At 44.8% G+C, this 22,698-nt stretch overlaps 2 protein-coding genes across 3 annotated transcripts in view; one reads left to right on the top strand and one right to left on the bottom strand.

Moving 5' to 3' along the window:
• Positions 1–294: 294 nt before the first annotated feature.
• On the bottom strand, positions 295–6,919 carry LOC130180962 (5-hydroxytryptamine receptor 7-like). The gene is made up of 2 exons (XM_056394651.1): positions 3,201–6,919; positions 295–2,114 (listed from the first exon to the last, which is right to left on the bottom strand). Exons 1-2 carry the CDS (start codon positions 3,791–3,793, stop codon positions 1,217–1,219), a joined length of 1,491 nt encoding a protein of 496 aa, XP_056250626.1. The 5' UTR covers positions 3,794–6,919; the 3' UTR covers positions 295–1,216.
• Positions 6,920–8,812: 1,893 nt separating this feature from the next.
• Positions 8,813–22,698, top strand: part of arfgef3 (ARFGEF family member 3) — a 46,764-nt gene continuing 32,878 nt past the window's right edge. For both annotated transcript variants that reach the window (XM_056394952.1, XM_056394954.1), the window contains exons 1-11: positions 8,813–9,618; positions 11,977–12,028; positions 16,409–16,490; positions 16,682–16,822; positions 17,074–17,142; positions 19,767–19,883; positions 20,579–20,624; positions 20,986–21,070; positions 21,454–21,558; positions 22,042–22,166; positions 22,384–22,631. In XM_056394952.1, coding sequence (XP_056250927.1) covers positions 9,534–9,618; positions 11,977–12,028; positions 16,409–16,490; positions 16,682–16,822; positions 17,074–17,142; positions 19,767–19,883; positions 20,579–20,624; positions 20,986–21,070; positions 21,454–21,558; positions 22,042–22,166; positions 22,384–22,631 — 1,155 coding nt within the window. In that variant the 5' untranslated portion in view covers positions 8,813–9,533. The remainder of the gene's footprint in view (positions 9,619–11,976; positions 12,029–16,408; positions 16,491–16,681; positions 16,823–17,073; positions 17,143–19,766; positions 19,884–20,578; positions 20,625–20,985; positions 21,071–21,453; positions 21,559–22,041; positions 22,167–22,383; positions 22,632–22,698) is intronic.

Below are 22,698 nucleotides of genomic sequence, written 5' to 3' on the forward strand. Positions count from 1 at the left end.
CCTGAAAACCTGTTGTCTCTAATTAAACATAATGTGATTGAACATTAAAATTCGTTATTTCATAATCCGCGCACCAATTAGGGTAGGGCAACACTTTTCCCCAATCAAATCTGATCAATAAATCCAATATTACAGAGAAATACTTAAGAAACATTCAAGCTCCTGCAGTGTAAAGGTCTGTGTCCATGTGTAGTGTGATTATAGATTATAGATCAGCTCTAGCTTCTATATTAATACTGTGAAAGTATCAAAGCCTCAGTCCACAGAGAAATGCACACAGCCTGTATTCAATTAACTGTTAGACTCATAACGAGTTAAAGAAAAAGTCCTGGACTCGGTTTCAATGAAATAAATAATATGGTACAAGAACAGAAGTGGACCCTCCGTTAACGCCTGTGTCATGAGGTATTGAGTGACGTACTGAGCGACATTATGATGCTGTATCTTCTGTCTTTGCTTCCTCGTCCATCATCTACAAAGTTTATATCTATCTAACGTTGCCATGATGAGCGTGGCTCAGATACAACACCAGGTTTGAAACCTTTGAAGGAAACTGAGGAAGAGGCGCGGTCACATTCAGGTCTCTACCTCCCGCTCGTTAGTCTCCGTACCGCCATGCGCTCGACCTTCACGCCGTCTCCTGGGCGAGCGAGCTGTCTGATTATCAAACAGACGGATCGATGAGCTGTTTTCATGTGGAGGCCCGAGGAGTTCGACACATTCAACACAGTGATACAGAGAAAACAGAAACAGCATCTGTGAAAGACGAACTCATGAAGTGGCATCAGGCGACCGGACCGTCAGAGAGCAGAGAAGCTTTGAAGCTCGTCCACCGACGCAACATTTACAGTCACTGTGATAATTACAGACGCTCGCTGTTTCAGCCTCCGTTTCTTTTATTTTCAGTGAGGAAAAGTTTCCTTGAGTTAGAAAGTTTCGAGAGGCGGAGTTTAACTCGGAACACGTTCAAAGACTGTGGAGCTTCATTCCAGGTGTTGGACTGTAGTGACGTTCAGGAGCCGTGAGTTCCACCTCCACGCCGTTTGTCTCGGTCCTCAGAAGAATAACCTTCCAGCCAATGACAGGCCTGAACTGTGCGCCATGTAATCACAGCATCCTGCCTCCCCACGCCGCAGCATCATCACGCACGTTATGGAGTGGCGGTCTCTGAGTATCACTGGGTGCCCCCCCCCCCCCATCGCTGTCTGCAGCAGCTTTACACATCAGTGTCTGGTTTCTCCACCAGTTTCAACGCCTCGTGCATTCCCGCCGCCGACAGCTTCCTGTTGATGTTCCTGTAGCGGCAGCGCAGGAGGTTGCTGTACGTCGTCCTCAGGTCGCGGTTGAAAAAAGCGTAAATAAAGGGGTTAATGAGGGAGTTGGCGTAACCGAGCCACAACAGCGTCCTCTCCAGCCAGAGCGGCACGCAGCTGCACTCCACGCCGCAGACGAACGGCCGGGCGGTGGACACCAGGAAGAACGGCAGCCAGCAGAAGGTGAAGGCGCCGACCACGATGCCCAGAGTGGCGGCGGCCTTCTGCTCCCGTTTGAAGATGGACTGGTTTTTCTGTTTCCGGCGCTGGTGGTGCTCGCCGGTCTTGAGGAGGCGGGAGACGCGTGAGCTGCATTCCTCCTCCACCTCGCGCTGGAGCTTCAACGCCGCCGCCACGCAGTCCAAGCTCTCCTCCTCCTCCGCCTCCTCCTCCTGCTCTGTCCCTTCCACACTTCCTGTTTCTCCTGACTCAGTCGGCCGGTGAGGCCCGTGCCCCCCTCGCCCCCCTCTCGGAGCCACCCCTGCTCCGTACTCCCTTTCCCTGGGGAAGCCGGTGATCGTGTGCTTGGCGGCGCTGAGTTTGGCAGCTCGGTAAATCCTGTAGTACATGATCAGCATCACCGACATGGGGATGTAGAACGCCACGGCGGTGGAGTAGACGGTGTAGCCGAAGTCCTGACTGATGAGGCAGACCCTGCCGTCGTTGACGTTCTGCGCCCAGCCGAACAGAGGGGGGAGGGTGATGGAGGCGGAGAGCAGCCACACCGACACGATCATCTTGGCCATGCAGCAGCCGTTCTGCCGCACGGGGTAGGTCAGAGGTTTGGTGATGCCCAAATACCTGCAGGGAGAAACGCGGTCAGAAAAGGCGGGAAAAAAATTCTCCTGCTTTGTTCGACCCTGAGTAACTGATGCTGCCCCCACCCTCGTCAATCAAGGTGCCCCCCCCCCCCAGGTGGAGAACTGGGCGAAGAGATGAAGAGAGAGACCCAACCTTTAAGCCTCAGAGATCAGAAACATGTCGCCCCCACCCCATAACACACACACACACACTCACACACACACACACACACTCACACACACTCACACACTCACACACACACACACACACACACTCACACACACACACACACACACACACATCACACACACACTCACTCACACACACACACACACACACACTAACACACACACACACACACACACACTCACACACACACACACACACACTCACACACTCACACACACACACACACACACACTCACACACACTCACACACACACTCACACACACACACACTCACACACACACTCACACACACACACACACACACACACACACACACACACACACAGCATGTGTGCTCCTACATGATGCCATAACTTTATTAATTATTAGTCATTTCAGCACGTGCCCTCTGAATGTTTTCATCCCCCGTTTTAACCCTTAATGTGAGCGAAGAACTCAGCCGGAAGGTCACAGGTTCGATTCCCACATCAGCCTCTTTGTCTCACCAGTTTTGCCCTTGAGCGGCACCTGAGCCTCAGTGTCCCTCCGCGCTCTGACCTCACTCACTCAAAGCGTCGCGGAGGGTTGAGCGACAAAATAGGGCTTCGGCTGCGGAAAGGAATTTTTGCAGGAACGTCACGTGTCTGGTTAAGATGATGATGATGATGAAGATGATGATGATGATGATGATGATGATGCCAAAATGTTTTTACTTCTATATGTGTGTAAAAGTTGAATGAATCATTGATATAAGATAAAGATATTTTATGGTTTTACATCCTCTCTGGTGATTTCTTTGTCTCGTCTAATGAATGTTGATGAATTAATGAAGTGACGTGACTGACGCTGTTTGAGGGTTTTTCTGCTTCAGGATAAAAAGCTAAACTTTGTTTGAGGCTGAAAGGAAGTTGATCTCACCGGTCGATGCTGATGACACACAGAGTCATGATGGACGCGGTGCAGCACATCACATCCATGGCGATAAAAACGTTACAGAAGAACTGTCCGAATATCCACTGACCGCCGATCAGGTCCGTGATACTGACGAACGGCATCACGGCCAGAGCCACCGACAGGTCGGCCACGGCCAGAGACACGATCAGGTAGTTGGACGGCTGGCGCAGCTTCTTGACGAAGCACACGGAGATGACCACCAGCAGGTTCCCGCAGATGGTGGACAGCGTGAGCATGGTGAGCACCCCTCCGATCAGGACCTTCTCCACCCGGCCGTAGCTCAGGATCTGCTCGCCGCACCGCGTCCCGTTCGTCTCCATGACCAGCGGTTGACTGGAGGTGGACGGAGAAGTCGCTGCCGCTGCCGCTGCCGCCGCTGCCGCTGCCGCCTCTGCGGCGCCCTGCGCAATCTTCAGCAGCCGGGGCGCGAGAGCCTCCGAGACCATCATGGTGGTGGAGCCCCCGGGATCTCCACCGCCGACTCTGTCCTCTATCATGATCGACGACCTCATGTTCCCGCCACCGAAGGTTCCGTTACTCGCTCCCGCAACAACCATTGTGCTGCCCCCGGTTCCTTTTCATCCATGGACATGGAGAGCGGTCCGGGGGTGACATACACGCGCACAGATGTGCCGGTGCTGATGTGAGAAATGAGTAATTCCTTTCAGCAGCCCCCCCTCAGGGTGAGCTACTCTGACATGCCGTTTTTCCCTCCATAAAGCCTCGACGCCTTAATTCTTCTATTTAGAGCCACACTCGTCATTACGCACGTGGCGCGCCGCAGGCATATTCCCCAAATACCTGACCTATAAAATACCATTTGATTTCCTGTTGTCTGTGGACACTCTGGATTCCATCACGCGCTTCAGCCCTGATGTGCACGAAAGCTGAAACTTAAAAACCGCAGTGCGCGCACATATATCACGAAAAAAGTTGATGTGTGACGTCAAAAGACGTGTTGGGTAGCCTATAGGCTGCCGGGTACCGTGTGTCTGAACGTGCAACACAAACAAAAATCTCCTGGAGTTCTTACTGCTGCAAATATCTTGGCAAGGACAGAGCGCGTGTCCATGGATGACCGTGCGTAATTACGCAGCATGAAGAAATGTTCTGTCGATTTCAAATGCGTTTTGGCATCTTCTGTGTTCTTGAGCGTTTCTCTCTTTCTCTACACGTGTGCACGCGCGCGCGCACACACACACGCACATGCACAGGAGAGAGAGAGCGAGACAAAGGGTGAGATTACATAGAATGTGAATGGACAATAAATGAAGATGAAGGAGCGGGAAAAAATGGCCGCTATTATCCAAATAATCCATCCAGACAATCAGTGGAAGCTTCTTTCATATTTCTGGATGATAACTGTTGTTGTTGTTGTTGTTGTTGTTGTTGTTGTTGTTTGTTTTGAGAGATGGAGAAGTGACTTTTCTTTTCCTTCACGAGCTTTGATTTAAAGATCTGTTGCTGCCTCTGTGACCCAGGAGAGAAGAAGTTCCTTCAATCACTGTTGTTATTTACAGTTCAGGCGGAGACGTTAAGACTCGACGTGCGGCCGCCTTCATCTCGCTCCTCAGACTGATGGGATTTATGGACGTGGAGGTGAGAGCGGGAACTCAAACTGCTCCCGGAGACTTTTCATCATTTTCTAATCTGAACTCAATTATTCTATGAAAATGCCTGTGATGCTAAAGCCACTGGCCTTGGACAGCAGCGCCCCCAAGTGGCCGCGCGCCTCTGCTGCAGGTTGGACTGATGGAATTCCCATAAGAGATTATATGTTTTTATAATTGTCATTGTTATAATTTCAGTTTTCAAACTGGAGAGAAACTGTACAGTTCATTTTTTAAATTTTAATTTAATCTGGATTCAATCAGGAAGTTTCGTTGAGATTAAAATGAGAGACCTGCACTGTAAAAAAGAAATCCTGAAAAAAATGGTCAAATGAAACAAAAACCGTAAAATTAAAGTAAAATGTCCTAATTCAAATAAAGTGTAAAAACAATATCTTTACAGAAAGTTTCATTAATATTTCTACAGAGAAAAACTGTTAATTTACAGATTTTTCCTAAATGATTCTGATCAAACTCCTTCAATAAAGTGACGCCACTAAAGTTTCTGCAGAGAAACTTTTTCCTAATAATAAAATTAAGTGTCAATCAATGAAATATTAACACATGTTTAATATTGTGAAGTAAACCTTTTGTTTTGAAGACAAAGTAAGAAATACTGTGTAAAACATTAAAATCATCTCAAACTTCAACAGTATTTGTGTTAATATTGAATCTTTAAGTGTAAAGTAATGTTAAAACCTGTAGAAGCTCAATCTAAATACAATATTTAATGATTCAGATTCAGATTAATTTTCTTACATTTCTCATAAAATATAATAAACTGAAGAAATGCAAATTAAACTGTTAAGTCTCTGTATTTAGTCTTTCAACTAAAGTGGGGTTGGAAACTTAATTACAAATAACATACGCACCACTATTGACTTTATAACACTTTTATTTAATATATTCAGATGTAAATTTACAATATCAACCAATTATTCACAAATAGTTCTTCAGAGCCCCGGGATGATCTGAAGAACTAAAACTGGCATTTCTCCATTGGTCTATCTGCCTGTTAAGGTTCCTATAATGAATTGTAATTTAAGAAAGAAGAAAAAATACTGTATAAATAAAACAGTAACTTGTCTTTACAGAAATGGGAAATAAATGTAATTGATTATTATTGGTATGATGCTTAAAGGAGAAGTTTGGCTGTTAATTCACATCATTTCTGTCATTTTACAGACTTTGGTTCACACTTTTAAAAAACAGAAAATTACTGTTAGAAAACAGTTATTTTCCATAAAATTAGGATTTTTTTTTACGGTGTGAGAACAAGAAACAGACACACGAGACGATCAACAACAAAGAAACAAAGAATTAACAAAAACATTCACTATAAAATACATCAAATAATAAAGATTTAAAATCTCCGATCACAAACCCATTCAAACGGTGCAAAGCACCTGGAAGCAGTTGTGTCAGTGTTGGTGTGAACCTGAGGGAGGTCGAGGGTGAAGTAGTGACTGGATCCTGTTCTGTGGATTATATAAGATAATAATAGATTAAGTTTACATTTACAGGTCATTAAAGGCTTTTATTGTGACTTGGTGATTCTGTATTCTTTCATTTGCCATGAATGTGTTTGGTCTCCAGCCTTTTTAGCCTGCGACTCATTAAAATAAAACAATATCATTGTTTATTAAATAACAAGAAATGTATAATGTTTCATTGACGTTAACTGACACAATAAACTTCAAATAAAACAAAACAATATCACCTGATGAGCACAGATCACAGGTTATAGCAGGTCAACCAACCAGTGATCTTCATTGTTATAGAATGACATGCGGCAGCAGACCAGGATGTAAAGTACGTGTCCACATACTTTTGGCCATATAAGCGATCGCTAAGTCTGAATCCTTTAGTGAACCATTAGAGAAACGTGTCTTTCAGACATTAAAGCTTCATATTTCAAACACAAATCAGCAGAAATATAAAGCATCTCGGGACATTAGCAACCGAACACATCACAGCTGTTTATGAAGGTTGTGTTTTTGTTGCCGTGGTATTGGAAATCTTTTTGTTATGACATTTTGATTTACATTGTTGTCTTGCAAGTAATTAGAAAATATTAACCAATAATATCAAAAAAACATTTTAGGATAAAGTTGTGATTCATTAAAGAATGAAGCACAGATATCATCACAGGTGTCAGGTGTGATCTTTACTTTGTGATTGACATATGTGACTTGTGCTATTAGCAGCTCATGTTGGGTCAATGCTTTAAAGGTGTGATGTTAAAGATGTGGCCAGAATTTCACTTTAAAATGTTCAATAATGAATTAACAATATATCAGTGTGTGAAGGAGCCACAGTGATGATGTCATGATCCAGACCTCCATCTGTTGTATTTCAGAGTTATCTACTGAAATGAGCATGCTAACCAACTAGCCGCAACCAGGGCCGTGTTGTAATACCACTTTGTGACACTAGATGCTGTGAGTCGGTGTAGCGTCAGTCTGCCTCAGTCCCACGAAGAAGAAGAGCTTCCTCCAGAGCTTGAAGTTACGCTACAGCTCCCGACTAAAAAACAACAATTCCTGACTGACATCATAGAAATGCAGAGATGTCTGAAGCTCCTAGAGAACGATCTTTATTTCCATCCTGAAGAACCGCTCGGACAAGAAACCAGGTTCAACAGCAAAGAAGCAAAACACGGTGAATGCTGGTGTGTTTTTCCACCGACAGCTCCGGGTAAAGAGAAGAGACTTCTCTGTTGTGATGAGTGAAATATAATGTTGGCCTGTAGCTGAAACTATCATCAGTGCAAATGACAAACACTTCATTAATGTATGATTGATGATGTCGACAGATGTTTTAGTGATGTCATAGAATCCAGCCTGTTCCTGCAGCTGTTGTCCAGATAGAGACAAAGAGACAGTTTGATCCAGAACCAGCAGGTTCAGGATCAAACTGTCTGATACTGTATTTATTTTATCATATTCATATCTATCCTCACAATCTATTAAACTCACACATCAGACCTAAGATGTTTGAATATAAAGAACCTTTATGATCTAAAGGAATTGTCCTCTCACATGTCTGTCTGTATCAGGACCAGAAGTCCAGTCTGATCTTCACCTATGATGGACCAGCACCTGCCTCTTCTTCTGCATCTGGCCTCATCAATCATCAACCACATGACATCAGCACCTGGAGGTATGATCCCTGCACATGACATCAACACCTGGAGGTATGATCCCTGCACATGACATCAGCACCTGGAGGTATGATCCCTGCACATGACATCAGCACCTGGAGGTATGATCCTGCACATGACATCAACACCTGGAGGTGTGATCCTGCACATGACATCAGCACCTGGAGGTATGATCCCTGCACATGACATCAACACCTGGAGGTATGATCCCTGCACATGACATCAGCACCTGGAGGTATGATCCTGCACATGACATCAGCACCTGGAGGTGTGATCCTGTACATGACAGATATTGTCTGTACTGTGATCTTCTGCACGTCCTGCTCAGCAGGAGTTTTGTGACACTTTTGTACATAGTTTTTTTCATACTTTTATTTTTTGAATATGTGCATCTATTTATATTTATCTTTTTGACTGTTGCAGTATTTGACCTTTTTATTGTTATTTCCTGTTAATATGTTTTTTGGATACTGCACCAAACACCAAGCCAAATATCTTGTAAGTAAAAACCTTCCTGACAATAAACCTTAATACTGATTCTGCCTCTGTGATGATGTCATCACCCCTCCCTCATGCAGCTGTAGCCGGACGCCCACGTGTCCTGCAGGATCCCCTTGCCTTCATATTTTTATAGGTAAATAAAAACATAGTATTTGTACTACTAATACTTTCTTTCAGTGCTATAAACAATTTTAGCTATTGACAGTAAATGCAAATATAAATAATAAATTATAAGGAACATGAGGAAAACAAAAACATGACAGCATTAAAACATACAAAATAAATAAATGACAGAATTTTAAAAGATGTGAAAATAAAGTTTTTTATTAAGAATTTTATTTTATAAAATGATCTTGGTGTGAAAAGGCTTTTATTGTGAAGGCAGCTCCGTGTGAGCTTCCTCCACCTGTCGCCCCGCTGAGAGGAAATCCCGTTCCAGTGACTCCATCATCCCTGCCGCAGTTTGAAGCTCCCCCGCAGGGACACGGTGTAAATACTGTGTTGCCAGGTTGGAGTGAAATCCTCCTTTCAGCGGGCGGCTCCCTTCGTGTGGCGCTGCTGCGTGTTGCCTTCGTGTGCGGGACGGAAGGAACCGGATCTGGACTCCGTGAGGAGCTGGAGTATCAGCTGGACCGGATTTTGAAAACACGGTAGTGCAGAGGAATAAACGACAGGCGGCAGAAGAAGAGAAGGGCGTTTGTTGAGTGAATCCACCCGCCGCCGGAGCGGTGACAGTTCATGTTGATCACCTGTCGGGTGTCAGGTGATCTTCGCTGACCCGCCTGGAGGCCACGGCGGCGGATTGAAGCTGAGACCGCGGACGCTTCCTCCCTCCGGCTTCAGAGGGACTGACGGCTGCTGGCCTGACATCATCGGCTGCTCGTTGGGAATGAATCATCGCCTTCATCAGGGGGGGTTAAGAGATGCTGTCACTGTCCCCGCACCCTTAAACCACAACACACAGACCCGCACTAACCCGCCCTGCGCCTGAGATCATTCCGCGCTTCACTCCCCGGAGCCGGGATGGAGGAAATCCTGAGAAAGCTGCAGAAAGACGCGTCCGGCCACAAGCACAAAGGCATCCGAGACGCCTGCGTCTACGCCTGCGGTGAGTGCACAGCGGGGGGGGGGGGCTGTATTCACCTGCTAGCTTCTGGGAACCAGAGCAGCTACACTATAATCCCACAGGCCCAGAGATATTAACAGACACCGCGAGATCTGGAGGAAAATCAGTGTTTCTCTAAGAATTGATTTTAGGTGATCAATAATTAAAGGGGGGGGGGGGGGGGGGGGTCTGTGTCCATATGGTGGCGGGAAGCACCATCATCCAAATCAGGAATCAGCTGCAGCTGCTTTATTAATGTACAGAGACTGAAACCAAGTCGTTTTCATTTCAGTTGTTTTTCTTTATTTTATTTCCTTTTAATCAGTTTTTAAGAATTTCGCCACTTTCTGAAAGCGACATGACTTCCTGTAAGGAAAGTCTTATTTTCTGCTGAGCACCTAAATGCATCCTTTTTTAACACTTGCACCTGCTCAGAATATAATTTCACTAACTTGTAGTATTCAGTGTAGTACAATGTGTAATATTTGTATTTATAATGTACAAACCTTCTTCTACCTTCTTTATTCTATTGTTATACTGTTTTATTTCTTCTACCTCGTTTTCCTTTGCTGCTGCAGCAAGTGAATTTCCCTCCTGTGGGAATAATAAAGGATGATCTTTCCTTTCTTTTCTTTCTTTTCTTTTCTTTTCTTTTCATTTTAAGAAACTGTAATTTCATGGGAAAATGTTGATTTTAGGTTTTTACTGTAGGAGAAAGTTTGTGTTTAATCATATATTTAACAGCAGCGTGACGAGATTAAACCAGGTTCAGGAAGATTTCCCTCTCCGTCACCATGACGTCAGTTACCTGAGGACAGGTAGCACAGTGAGGCGCAGACACATCACAGAGCAGCAGGAGCACTAAGTCATGCAGCGCCATCTTTCTGAAGTCTAATGAGGATTTGTAAATCTAGAGCTTTATGTGTCGTGGTGTGATGACGTCACACAACAGCTCAGTCTAGTGTCGGAGCAGTTTGAGCTTTAGTGTGTGTGAATGTTTTAAAGAAGGTGAGACGGACGAAAGAGGACGAGAGGCTGTTTGTCTTTGTGATCACAGGCTCAGTTCACACAGTCATCAACACTGACGTGTGCTGACTCACGGCGCTTCGTCCTGAAACCAAGAGGAGCTTTTCAGGCGCTCCACAGTTCAGTGCTTCCTCTGAAACCTCCTGTCGTTCGTGACGAGCTGAGCCTCCGTAGAAAAGATGATTTAAAGACGTGGGAAAAAGCAGTTTCCACTGACGTCAGTGCTGATATTAATGCTGATGATGGTCAGTCTGACCTTTAGCTCTGCGAGGAGAGAGCGGCTTCAGATTGTGCTGATGGAGGGAGAATCATGTCGTTACACACACACACACACACACACACACACACACACACACACAATTCAAGGGCATGTTTAAACCCTAATTGGCCAATCACCAGACTGGACTGCAGAACTTGAACTCATGCACGCGGCAGCATTTTTCTCAGAGCGAGCGACGTGCCAAAACCCTCTTCAGCAGAAAAGTCATTTTAATTGTTTGAAATAATATTTAACTGACTTTAACACGGTGCAGTATTGAGGAGAGAATACAGAGTAATGTGATAATAGTTACACATTCATTTATTGTTATAGTCATTTCATGACACACTTGGACACAAAAGGCAGCGTTTAGGAACATGCTATTTAGCGTTAGCATGTGCTAAAAATATTCAACTCATAGTCGTCTCTTAATGTGAAAGATGCCCACCTCTCTCACACACACACACACACACACACACACACACACACACATGGAAATATATAGTGCATGGTGACAGGCTGAGCAGAGCAGCAGGAATCAGCAGCTCTCATATTTCAACTTCCTGTTAAGAGAAATGCTGCAGTTCGTCCCGTTTCAGTTGTAAATATGAGACGAGCTCCGGAGGTTTATCACTGTTCACAGTCTGACTTTATGTTTGATATTTAGCAAAGTTAAAAGATTCAGCTGCAGTTTTCAGACGTAAATCTTTAAAAAAACAAGTTGTTAATTCATACTTTGATTTTTAAAACAGACTCTAGTTTCTATGAAACAGCTGCTCACTGTAGTTTCTGTTAATTAGTTTCTCCAACAGCAGGACGGTGTGTTCATGGTCACCCAGTGCAACTGTGTGGCTCACTGATGTTCTCCTCTTCTTCTGTGTTTTAATTGAAGTGTTGATCCATTAGAAGATATATTTGTACATTTGAAATGCAGCTAATGCTCTGTGCTAACCGTGTTGTGTTGGGAGCTCAACAAAAGGAATGAATGTTTTCTTATGGTTTACGTGGATGGAATCACACACATCTGTATGTCTCTTATAAATCACAGTGTCTCTTTTTCTTCTTTTAAATGACAGAAACCCTCGAGTCCCAGAATGGATCAGCCAAGATTTCTCTTTCTCAGCTTCGGTGAGTTAAAAGACGGATTTATTTTCATTTCAACTCAGAGTTTCAAAGGCAGGAAGTTAAACTTGTTTTAATCTCTGTAGCAGAAACCGACTGAACACAACCTGAAACACTAATGTTGAGCTGATGGAGTGTGATTATTGTATAATTACTGAACACAATAATCATAAAACCAGCAGCTGATCGGTGGCTGCAGAGTTTCAGTCAGAGCAGTTGAAAAGCTGTTAATGAGTCAGTTTGTTCGTACAGCTGCTGTTCACACTCTGTCTTTGCATTTACTCAACCAGGGAACTGATAAGCTCTCTGAACCCTGTGTGTGTGTGTGTGTGTGTGTGTGTGTGTGTGTGTGTGTGTGTGTGTGTGTGTGTGTGTGTGTGTGTGTGTGTGTGTGTGTGTGTGTGTGTGTGTGTGATTTGAATGAATTTAAATGATTCCTGGGTTGATGATGTGATAATGCAAATGTTGAACTTAATCAGTGAACTCAGGCTGCACAGGCCCTTTAAAGCTTAAACAACGACGACAGTAAAACATATAATATATAATAATACATATATATATATATATATATATATATATATATATATAATATATATGAATGTAGACGACAGGAGCTGGAGACAGAAACGTCTTCTGTCTATGACTAATACAACGATCCTGTAACAAACACTGACTTTGTGAAGCTTAAAAAGCTGTTGAGACTGATCACAGCTGTGGGGATTCACCTGACAACAACAGCCCATAATATTTAAATTATTATTTTCAGTTTTAGGTTTTTTTTTTTTTTAAGTTTTTGGGTTTTTGGGTCTGAGAGGAGAGACAGGAAACATGGGGACAGAGAGCAGGGTCAGAGTCCGGACCAGTAGCTGCTCTGTGTCGAGTCGCCCTCCGTCTGCAGGATTTAAAAAGAAGCAGATTTTCACTCTGTCACTAGTTTACAGTGAACGAGGCTCCAGAGCAACATTCACACCTCATGAAATAGAAATACTAATAGAAAAGAAAAGAAATGGGCTGTTGATCTTGTTCCAGGGAAAGAAATTCAGTCCACTGGGACCAATGACAGAGAGACACTGATGGAGCAGGTAAAAACTTTATGGAGCCAGTAGTCCTCATGGACTCAGAAGCCCTGAGAGGCAAGTGCTTTTTATTATCTGTATGAACAAACTCACTAACTTAGAAAGAAAGAAAGAAAGAAAGAAAGAAAGAAAGATTGTGGCCGGTTGCTTTCACCTGAACGCTGTACTGTCTCACCGGTGGGCGGTCCCTGTAAATGTGGGCGGAGCCAGCAGTTTACAAGCACATGGCCAGATATATTTTGGCCAGATACCAAAACAAAGAAGCTCAGATTACATCACACACAGAGGGGGCGGGGCTTCGTTCTCTGCTCTGGACGCCATCACTGCACTGTATCTTTACAGGGAAAACATTTGTTAACTGCTGTTTTATTCTTTAAAATCTCACATATATGTATAATATATATATAACCTTTAAACTACAGTTTGTGCCAGTTTCACCTTTACACTCATTACAGTCATTAAACCTAAACAAACGAACACAACAGCAACACAAAGCTTCTCATGTGCAGTGTCAACAACTCGTGTAAGAGAGCTGTTGATTTCCAATATGGCTGCCAGGATCTGTACTTAGTTAAAGTCCACTCCCACTCAACATCCCAGACTGTCACTGTAGGAACACAGGAACATGTTTTATCATGTGACCTCAGAGCTGAAGCTTCCTTTAGTTTCTCCTGCTGCCGGACTGTGATGAAGGAGCCATAAATATTCTGGAGGCTGTCGCAGCTCAACGCTCCATAAATAATTCACCCAATAACCTCTTTTGTTTTATTGGAGATTATTAGATGAAATATTGATGATAATGTCTTTGTGATGTTGCGCGATGGTTGTCGCTCCTCCGTCTCTCCAAAAAGGATTTCAGACCACTTACTACGAAACGAGCTCTCAGCCACTCGAACACTCGTACAACTGACTGACAGAACAAAACAGGATGAAGTGATGGTTCTCTGTGGAGGACGGCCGGGACGGGACGTCCTTGATTGACAGAATGATGACAGTGTTGATTGTGAAAATGCAGATTTACCTTGAAAATGAATGTTTTTTTTTATTAATTCTGCCTTAGAAATCATTTGAAAAACAACAGTTTTGGTGGTTTTATGAACATTTCTGAGCAGCTGATGAATAAGTTTGATTAATTTTCTATTAATTTTCAAGGTTTCTTATATTTATTTGAGGCTGGATGTGTGTGTCGTCTCTTTGTCGTTGTCTGTCGAGCTCATGAATAACGTCTCAGCTCAGTGATACTGTTGGAGTTGCCGTGCGGCCGTTTGAAACAGTTTGGTTGTGACAGCTCGGAGACGAAGCTCAGTCGCCTGTTATCAGTGACTCAGCCAACTACAAATAATAGGAGGGCGAGAGAGAGCAGCAGAAAACAAGGGCAGGAAAGGGTGAAGAAGGTTTCAGCTACAGTTAAATGTATTGTGGAAATCCCTTGTAGCTTTCTGAGTTTTATATTTTTAAGTTATTGGTTGTGTAATGTGTTTTTCTGTTGCTGCTTCCGTCCCCTCTGCAGGGATTTCTCTTCTTTAGCTCTTCATTTTGTTCCCTGTGAAGGGTCCTACCTTCATCTGAACATATCTAAGACTAAAGATCTGATCATTGATTTCAGAAGACGAGCCAACACACATGAAGTCACATCCATTAAAGGTCAAACAGTCACTGTGTACAATCCTACAAACACAAGTTGTTGCTTGTTGTGTCTGAGAAAACTGTCCCATTTCCACATTGACGAGACCGTGATGATTTTATTCTGCCGGGCTTTCATTGAATCGATTTGAATCAAGTCACAGTTTAACGTAGCGTCCCTGTACACTACAGCTACAGCAGCTGGCTCCATTTTAAACGACAACTCCCGACCTTTGAACAGTGAATTTCAGCTTTTTCCTTGTAGTGTAGAAGAAATTGGTACAAAGAGCTTTGAAAAAAGAAAAAAGCCCAAAACTATGATGATGTGATTTTTGCTGCATCTTGTACCAAGCGATAATGTTCCCTCACGTCTGGAGAATATGATCTACAGGCCGGGCGACTCTGGGGCATCGCAACGCTTCACGTTTTGCCTTTATCAACAAAAATTGCAGCTCCTGCAATTTGGATAATAATTTTGATTAATGGTTCAGCTTTACTTTTAATACAAGTTATAAACTGACAGTCCAAACTTCTGCGGGAATCAGGTGGTCAGGTAGATTTTCTGTGTGAGTTCAGGAATGAAATATTGAATCCTGAATCTTGACAACTTGGAATTTGGGCTTTTGGGGCTTTTGGGGCTTTTGGGCTTCATAAATGAACTTTACTAGAGAGCAGAGAAATTCTTTAGTTATTACTAGAGATTAGTTTTTAGGTTTATAGTCGCTTTCTCTCTCGCTCGTGCAAGTAAAGTGTGTTTTGTACTGGAGGCAGTGACGAGGGAAACTTCTCACATCAGCTGATCATTGTGATCCAGGCAGTGATGATCAAAGAGAGACAAGAGCTGGGAAGGAGACGGAGATACAGAGAGACGGAGAGACAGAGATACAAAGATACAGTGATACAGAGTCAGAGAAAAAGACAGAGCGTCAAAGATACAGAGAGACAAAGATACAGAGAGACAGAGTCAGACCTCAATGAGAGACGCTCTGTTTGACTCTGTGGTGGATGAAATGTGAAGCTCGTGCAGCTCGTTGTGTAAATGAGGTTGTGAGCTTGAAGTCTTTACGGGATCTCGGAGCAGGAGTTTATGGTTGGTGATGAAGGTGGAGACTGAGACCTGATTGGTTTTCCCTTCACTCTTCCAAAATCTCACTTCCTATTAAATATTGAAGCGGTGGGACGACAGCAGCTCTCTTCAAACGGCAGGTAAACACTTCCTGCAGCTCGCTCTGCAGAGGTGAGCCGAGGTCGAGTTTGCGTTTTAAACTGAAGCACCTACTGTATCTGGATGAAAAGAGGTCGGCCTCATCGTTGGTGCTTTTAATGTTATATTTCAAATGTGGTCTGAGCTTGTGATGCACCTGCTCAGTGGTTGGTGGGTCGTTTCCTGACCGACAGGATCAACAGTGTTTGAGAGCAAATAAAGGAGCGTGGCTCTTTGTCTGTGAAGATTATCAGATTATCTCTCCCTACCTGTTAATATGATAAAAACACTGGTGGCGCCTCGGTGGCTCACCTGGTAGAGGTCACCTGCAGCGTCTTCCCTTCTCTCTCTCTCACTGTCCTATCAGAATAAAGGCAAACATGTCCAAAAAATAACTTTAAATGGAATATAACATTTATAAAAATGCTGCTGTGGGTTGCAGTGAAAATATTAATGGTAACGCAGTTGTTTGTGTGTTTCCAGAGAGCGCTGCCTGTTACCTCTACAGATGGCTCTGGAGTCCAAAAACACCAAACTGGGCCAGACGGCGCTCACCGGGATGCAGGTACCAGAAGATACAGCAAGAACATTGAACCTTGTTCTTTCTTTTATTCTTCTTTACTTTCAAAACGTCTCGTTCTGCAAAGAATCAGTGGAACACAGAAACTCTGAGGGGCGAGCGAGAGGCAAGTGAATAGTGTTTCTCATGTTTGATCGCCCGATGTTTTGACCTGATGCCGTCTTTCCCCCGGTCAGAAGCTCCTGTGTGAGGACAGGTTCGTGGGCGGTGTTGGCGTGGAGGTGGAGGTCCTGGAGAAGCAGCTGCTGAGCCAGATGTTGGAGGCCATCAGAATCACCCCGTCTCTGCATGAAGACCTGCAGGTGGAAGTCATGAAGGTGAGAAGAGCTGATTTCCTCCAGATCTCTGCAGCGTCGGCCACTGGAGACTGAACCGATGTGTTAAAATGTTTTTCAGTGCAAACTCACTAACACGAGGAAAGGAATGTAAATGCGCTTTGAGCTGAACTGCTCTGCATGAAGAAAACACTTCCTGCATCGCAGCTCTTCCTGTTTTGTGTCTCTTCTATCTATGTCCATCTCACTACAGGGAATAATAGACACCTTGTGTTCCTGTGTCCCGTGTGCAGGTCCTGCTGTGTATCACCTACTCACCAAACTTTGACATTAATGGAGACTCCATCCTGCGGATCGCTGAGGTAGGACGGCCCGAGTCTGTGTGACACACATCAGACTCAGAGACAGTTGTATTTGGAAATGCATCTGAGATGTTTAATCACTGATGTTTCTGTTGATTTATACAGATGTGAAAGTATCAAAGCCTCAGTCCACAGAGAAATGCACACAGCCTGTATTCAGAAACTGAGCCTTAAAACCAGCCGTCAGGACTTCTGGAACTTTGTGATGTCACAACAAAGCAGTCACCAAGCCCCGCCCACCTGGACCCACCATCCAAACCTTGCAGGATTTGGTTTCTCTGAGTGTTTTTACCTGAAATCTGCTATAGTTTTATTGGATCACTCAGTAAACAGTCAGCCAATCAGCAGAGAGGCTCAGAGCCTCCTCTCCTCTGATTGGCTCACTGACCTGTTGTTACTAGAGCTGCAGAGAGAAGCCTGAGAGAGGAGATGTAAAACTACACTGAGATGGTTTTTATATCTTCTGATGGATCAACACTTCAAATAAAACACAGAAGAAGAAGAAACATGGAGCTTTAAACACTAAGATCAGTTTCAGTTGTGACTGCTTTGTTGTGACATCACAAAGTTCCAGAAGTCCTGACGGCTGGTTTTAAGGCTCAGTTTCTGAATACAGGCTGTGTGTGTTTCTCTGTGGACTGAGGCTTTGATACTTTCACAGTATTAATATAGAAGCTAGAGCTGATCTATAATCACACTACACATGGACACACACCTTTACACTGGAGGAGCTTTAAATACAAACCTGCCACGCCTCTAAATGCCAAAACTCGCTTGTTATTCGCTGTAAAATCTGGTCCTCAGCAGCAGCAGCTCCTGCACTCAGGTGATGTTTGATGTCCATTAACAGCTCGTAAAAACCTGGTCAACATGTTGTGTGAATGTGCTCTGTGCCGCAAGGGCCATCTGGTGTGTGTGTGTGTGTGTGTGTGTGTGTGTGTGTGTGTGTGTTGGGTCATAACTCAGGGTGTGAGGTTGGCAGCACCACTCCATTATCAGTAACATCCCATTCAAACAGGCGCTGAGGGATTTATTCAGTTCCAGCCTCAGACTTTACCTTCAACATCGTCATCTCACTTACAGGAAATCACTTTACAACTACAGACACCGGAGAGACGGAGACGCTCTGCTGTTTAATTTCTCCTGTAACCGTGTCCTCACATTTCAGAATGAGGTCTGACATATTCTTACTTCCTCATTTGTTGGATAAAGAAAACTTTTCCAAACTCATTTGCCAGAAATCCCAGATCTGAGCCGCCAGAACTAGAAGTCACCGTCTTGGTCCAGGTCTTGTCTGCTCAGTTTGTGAAGCGTCTCTTTGTTTAGAAGCTGAAACTTGAAAACCACCTCAAGTCAAAATCACCAGTGTGAAAGATCCAGAGTCCGGGTCAGTTTGGACCTTTAGTAAAGCTTGACCTCTTTTCAGGCAGAGCTTCCTCCAGAGCGCCGACAGTTTACACCCCGGCTGTGTGTGTGTGTGTGTGTGTGTGTGTGTGTGTGTGTGTGTGTCTGTGTGTGTTATCTTCTAATCCGTCTGGAAGATACCCGACAATACCTCCTCCTGCCCCATCCCTCTACATAGTCTGGTCACCATGGTAACGTGTGACACCATGGAAACCTCCCATAAATCTCCCTGATAGTTCAGCGGCGGCCTCAGGACTGTGCGTCATGGACTTTCTGTTTTTGTGACTCAGATGTCAGAAAGACCACACACTGACAGATGTGTGTGTGTGTGTGTGTGTGTGTGTGTGTGTGTGTGTGTGTGTGTGTGTGTGTGTGTGTGTGTGTGTGTTGGGTCATAACTCAGGGTGTGAGGTTGGCAGCACCACTCCATTATCAGTAACATCCCATTCAAACAGGCGCTGAGGGATTTATTCAGTTCCAGCCTCAGACTTTACCTTCAACATCGTCATCTCACTTACAGGAAATCACTTTACAGCTACAGACACCGGAGAGACGGAGACGCTCTGCTGTTTAATTTCTCCTGTAACCGTGTCCTCACATTTCAGAATGAGGTCTGACATATTCTTACTTCCTCATTTGTTGGATAAAGAAAACTTTTCCAAACTCATTTGCCAGAAATCCCAGATCTGAGCCGCCAGAACTAGAAGTCACCGTCTTGGTCCAGGTCTTGTCTGCTCAGTTTGTGAAGCGTCTCTTTGTTTAGAAGCTGAAACTTGAAAACCACCTCAAGTCAAAATCACCAGTGTGAAAGATCCAGAGTCCGGGTCAGTTTGGACCTTTAGTAAAGCTTGACCTCTTTTCAGGCAGAGCTTCCTCCAGAGCGCCGACAGTTTACACCCCGGCTGTGTGTGTGTGTGTGTGTGTGTGTGTGTGTGTGTGTGTGTGTGTGTGTGTGTTATCTTCTAATCCGTCTGGAAGATACCCGACAATACCTCCTCCTGCCCCATCCCTCTACATAGTCTGGTCACCATGGTAACGTGTGACACCATGGAAACCTCCCATAAATCTCCCTGATAGTTCAGCGGCGGCCTCAGGACTGTGCGTCATGGACTTTCTGTTTTTGTGACTCAGATGTCAGAAAGACCACACACTGACAGATGTGTGTGTGTGTGTGTGTGTGTGTGTGTGTGTGTGTGTGTGTGTGTGTGTGTGTGTTCCAGGTGTGTATCGAGACCTATGTGTCCAGCTGTCACCTGCGCAGCATCAACACAGCGGTCAGAGCGACACTGAGCCAGATACTGGGAGACCTGACACTGCAGCTGCGACACCGACAAGAGGTCACACACACACACACACACACACACACACACACACACACACACACACACACACACACACACACACATACACACACACACACATACACACACACACACATACACACACACACACAGACACACACACACACACACACACAATGACACGCACACACACACACACACTAAGATACACACGTAAACATGACACACCTGTGTGCACAGGTGTTAGGTGAGGGAAGACCTAGTGTAGAACGTGGGGTGAGCAGTTCAGGGAACCTGGGAGTTCGGGGCATTCACAACAAACAGAGAAGTAAAGAACCATTCTGAGCAGTTCGTCTAGAAAGATGTTTTTTATTAAACAAGAATGTAAAATATTTTCTTTTCCAGCTCATTAATGTAATTAACTTTTCTCTGTTAAAAATCATCATGACTTCAATATGTTTTGCTTTTGAGCTGCTGAACTAAACCAGTAACTTGATTCTGATTCTCTGCGGCCACTGAGGTAAAAATGAGTCACTCTCTCTTATCGGCACATTTATGTTAACGATGCACAACACACACACAAACACACAGTGTGCTGTACGTGCACCAGTTTAAATCCTACAACAGCAGATCCTCAGCTGTGAACCACTTCTGCCTCTTTGTTATTTTCTGTGTTGAGACAAAAGACTCAGTGACAGTGAACGCACCTCCTGCTGTGTGTTCCTCCCCAGGGTGCAGATGGAGAGGAGGTGACTGCGCTGCCGCTGCAGAGAAGAGGTACGTCATCATCATCATCATCATCATCATCATCATCATCATCATCATCATCACACTGCTGTAATGCTAGCTCAATGCTAAAACAGGAACAGTGCATGTGACTGAATCAACATTATAGAAGTAGACGTTAGAGCAGAGCAACAGTCTGAAGTCCAGACGTGGACCGGACTCTCTGCAGCTCCTCGTGGACTCGCACTTCACTGGTTCCCTGCCAGGAAGTCTGAACGTCTACAGCTGACAGGAAGCCAGCGCCGGACTGAACCCTCTGGTGCCACCTACAGGACTCCCTCAGGACTGAACAGCTCGGACCTAACTGTGTGTGTGTGTGTGTGTGTGTGTGTGTGTGTCTCTGTGTTTGCAGATATCTCTCCAACCAGCCAGGCTCTGTGTGAAGACGTGGTGACGGTTCTGACAGTCTTCTGTGAGAAGCTGGAGTCAGTGGACAGGTAACACTGACACCTGCTTCACTGCAGCATGATGTTTATATGTGATAATAACAGTTCAGTCAGAGGAGACGAGGAACAGAGGAGGAGAAGTTTATCGTGAAAAGAAGGATCAGGCTTTGGCGCTTAGACCCCGACAGGAAGTGGATCACCATGGAAACGATCCATAGGTTTAGAGGGAACTAAAGGACGCTGGTCCACAGCAGAGACAGAGAGAGACAGCTTACAGGTGATTGGCTCAAGGCCGGCGTGTCAGGTTGTGATTGGATGAAGACGAGAGTCAGCAGGTGGAGCTAAAAAAGGGCGGGAAACGCAACTGCTTCTTCGTGACATCAGACTGTGATTAAATCTGATTTCTCACATCTTTTATCAATGAATTTGTCCAGTGACAACCAGCTGCTGCAGCTGCTCTACCTGGAGTGCCTCCTGTCCATGCTCAGCAGCTGTCCTCCCACAATGCACCTGTCCAGAGGTTTCACCGACCTTGTGTGGTAAGACTAAAATCCTGCACAAGTTGCTGCCAAAATAAGAGACAAGATAATATGAATAATCTCTGAGATTTTCATCTTTATTAAATCATGGAATTAAGATTTTGGCACAAATACAGATGAAATGACTGAAACGGTTTGTAGAAGGATTTATGTGACATATTTTAGGAGCTCAAAGTTCAACTATTGATCATTGATTTGATTTTCAAACTGCATGAACTCATGTTTCCTCTTTGTATTATTTTACTGTTCGAAAATATTCACAATCCTGTTTTCATTGACGTATCTGACAGACATTTTCATCCGCCACGATCCTACAGGTGACACCTCCACCTGCTGCGTTCTGACAGTTTGATATGATGCGTATAAAATATACCTGAAGCACAAACGTGTACAAGAGCGTCCGCTTCTGTTCCGACAGCGTTTAATGATTATCTATTAGCTGTGACTTCACTTCCTGCAAACCAACGATATCCCTCCTCTCAGGAAGCAGCTGTGTCCATCGCTCGTGGCGATCATGGGAAATCCCGTCAACGACAAAACCATCGCCTCGCACCACGGCTACATGGGGGCGCCGGACCGAGACCGGCTGTCAGACAGACTCAGTCTAGGTAACTGGATTTACAGGGGAAACCACTGGGGGAGGGGGGGGGTGGAACAAGCTCATTCTCCTAATTAGAGGTTTAATAATTAGTTGATTAATAATGAAGTATTTACCCAGAGCTCTGGAGCAGTTCGTCTCTGAGCGTCCTGTCAGCTTCACGCCGTCTGTTTGTTTTGTGTCACAGATGATTAAAGTCTTTAATCTGACTCGTTGTTTTCTCCCAGGACTCAACCAGGAAGTGGACTCGTGCGGCGGAGGGATATCCGATCAGGGTCGGGGGTCGGGCTGCTCCTCCAGCGCCCCCGCCAGGATCGCCCCGGTGGTGCGGACGGTGTGTTACATCGCGGCGGAGCTGGTGCGTTTGGTGAGCTGCGTGGAGTCGATGAAACCGGTGCTGCAGTCGCTCTACCACCGGATCCTGCTGTACCCCCCCCCTCAGCACCGCACCGAGGCCATCCGCATCATGAAGGAGGTGGGAGGGGGCGGGCCGTCGCTCCTCACCGTCTTCCTGAACATATTACATGACATGATGTCACTAT

Source organism: Seriola aureovittata, chromosome 14, assembly GCF_021018895.1.
Source record: "Seriola aureovittata isolate HTS-2021-v1 ecotype China chromosome 14, ASM2101889v1, whole genome shotgun sequence".
In the NCBI taxonomy this organism is placed as follows: Eukaryota; Metazoa; Chordata; class Actinopteri; order Carangiformes; family Carangidae; genus Seriola; species Seriola aureovittata.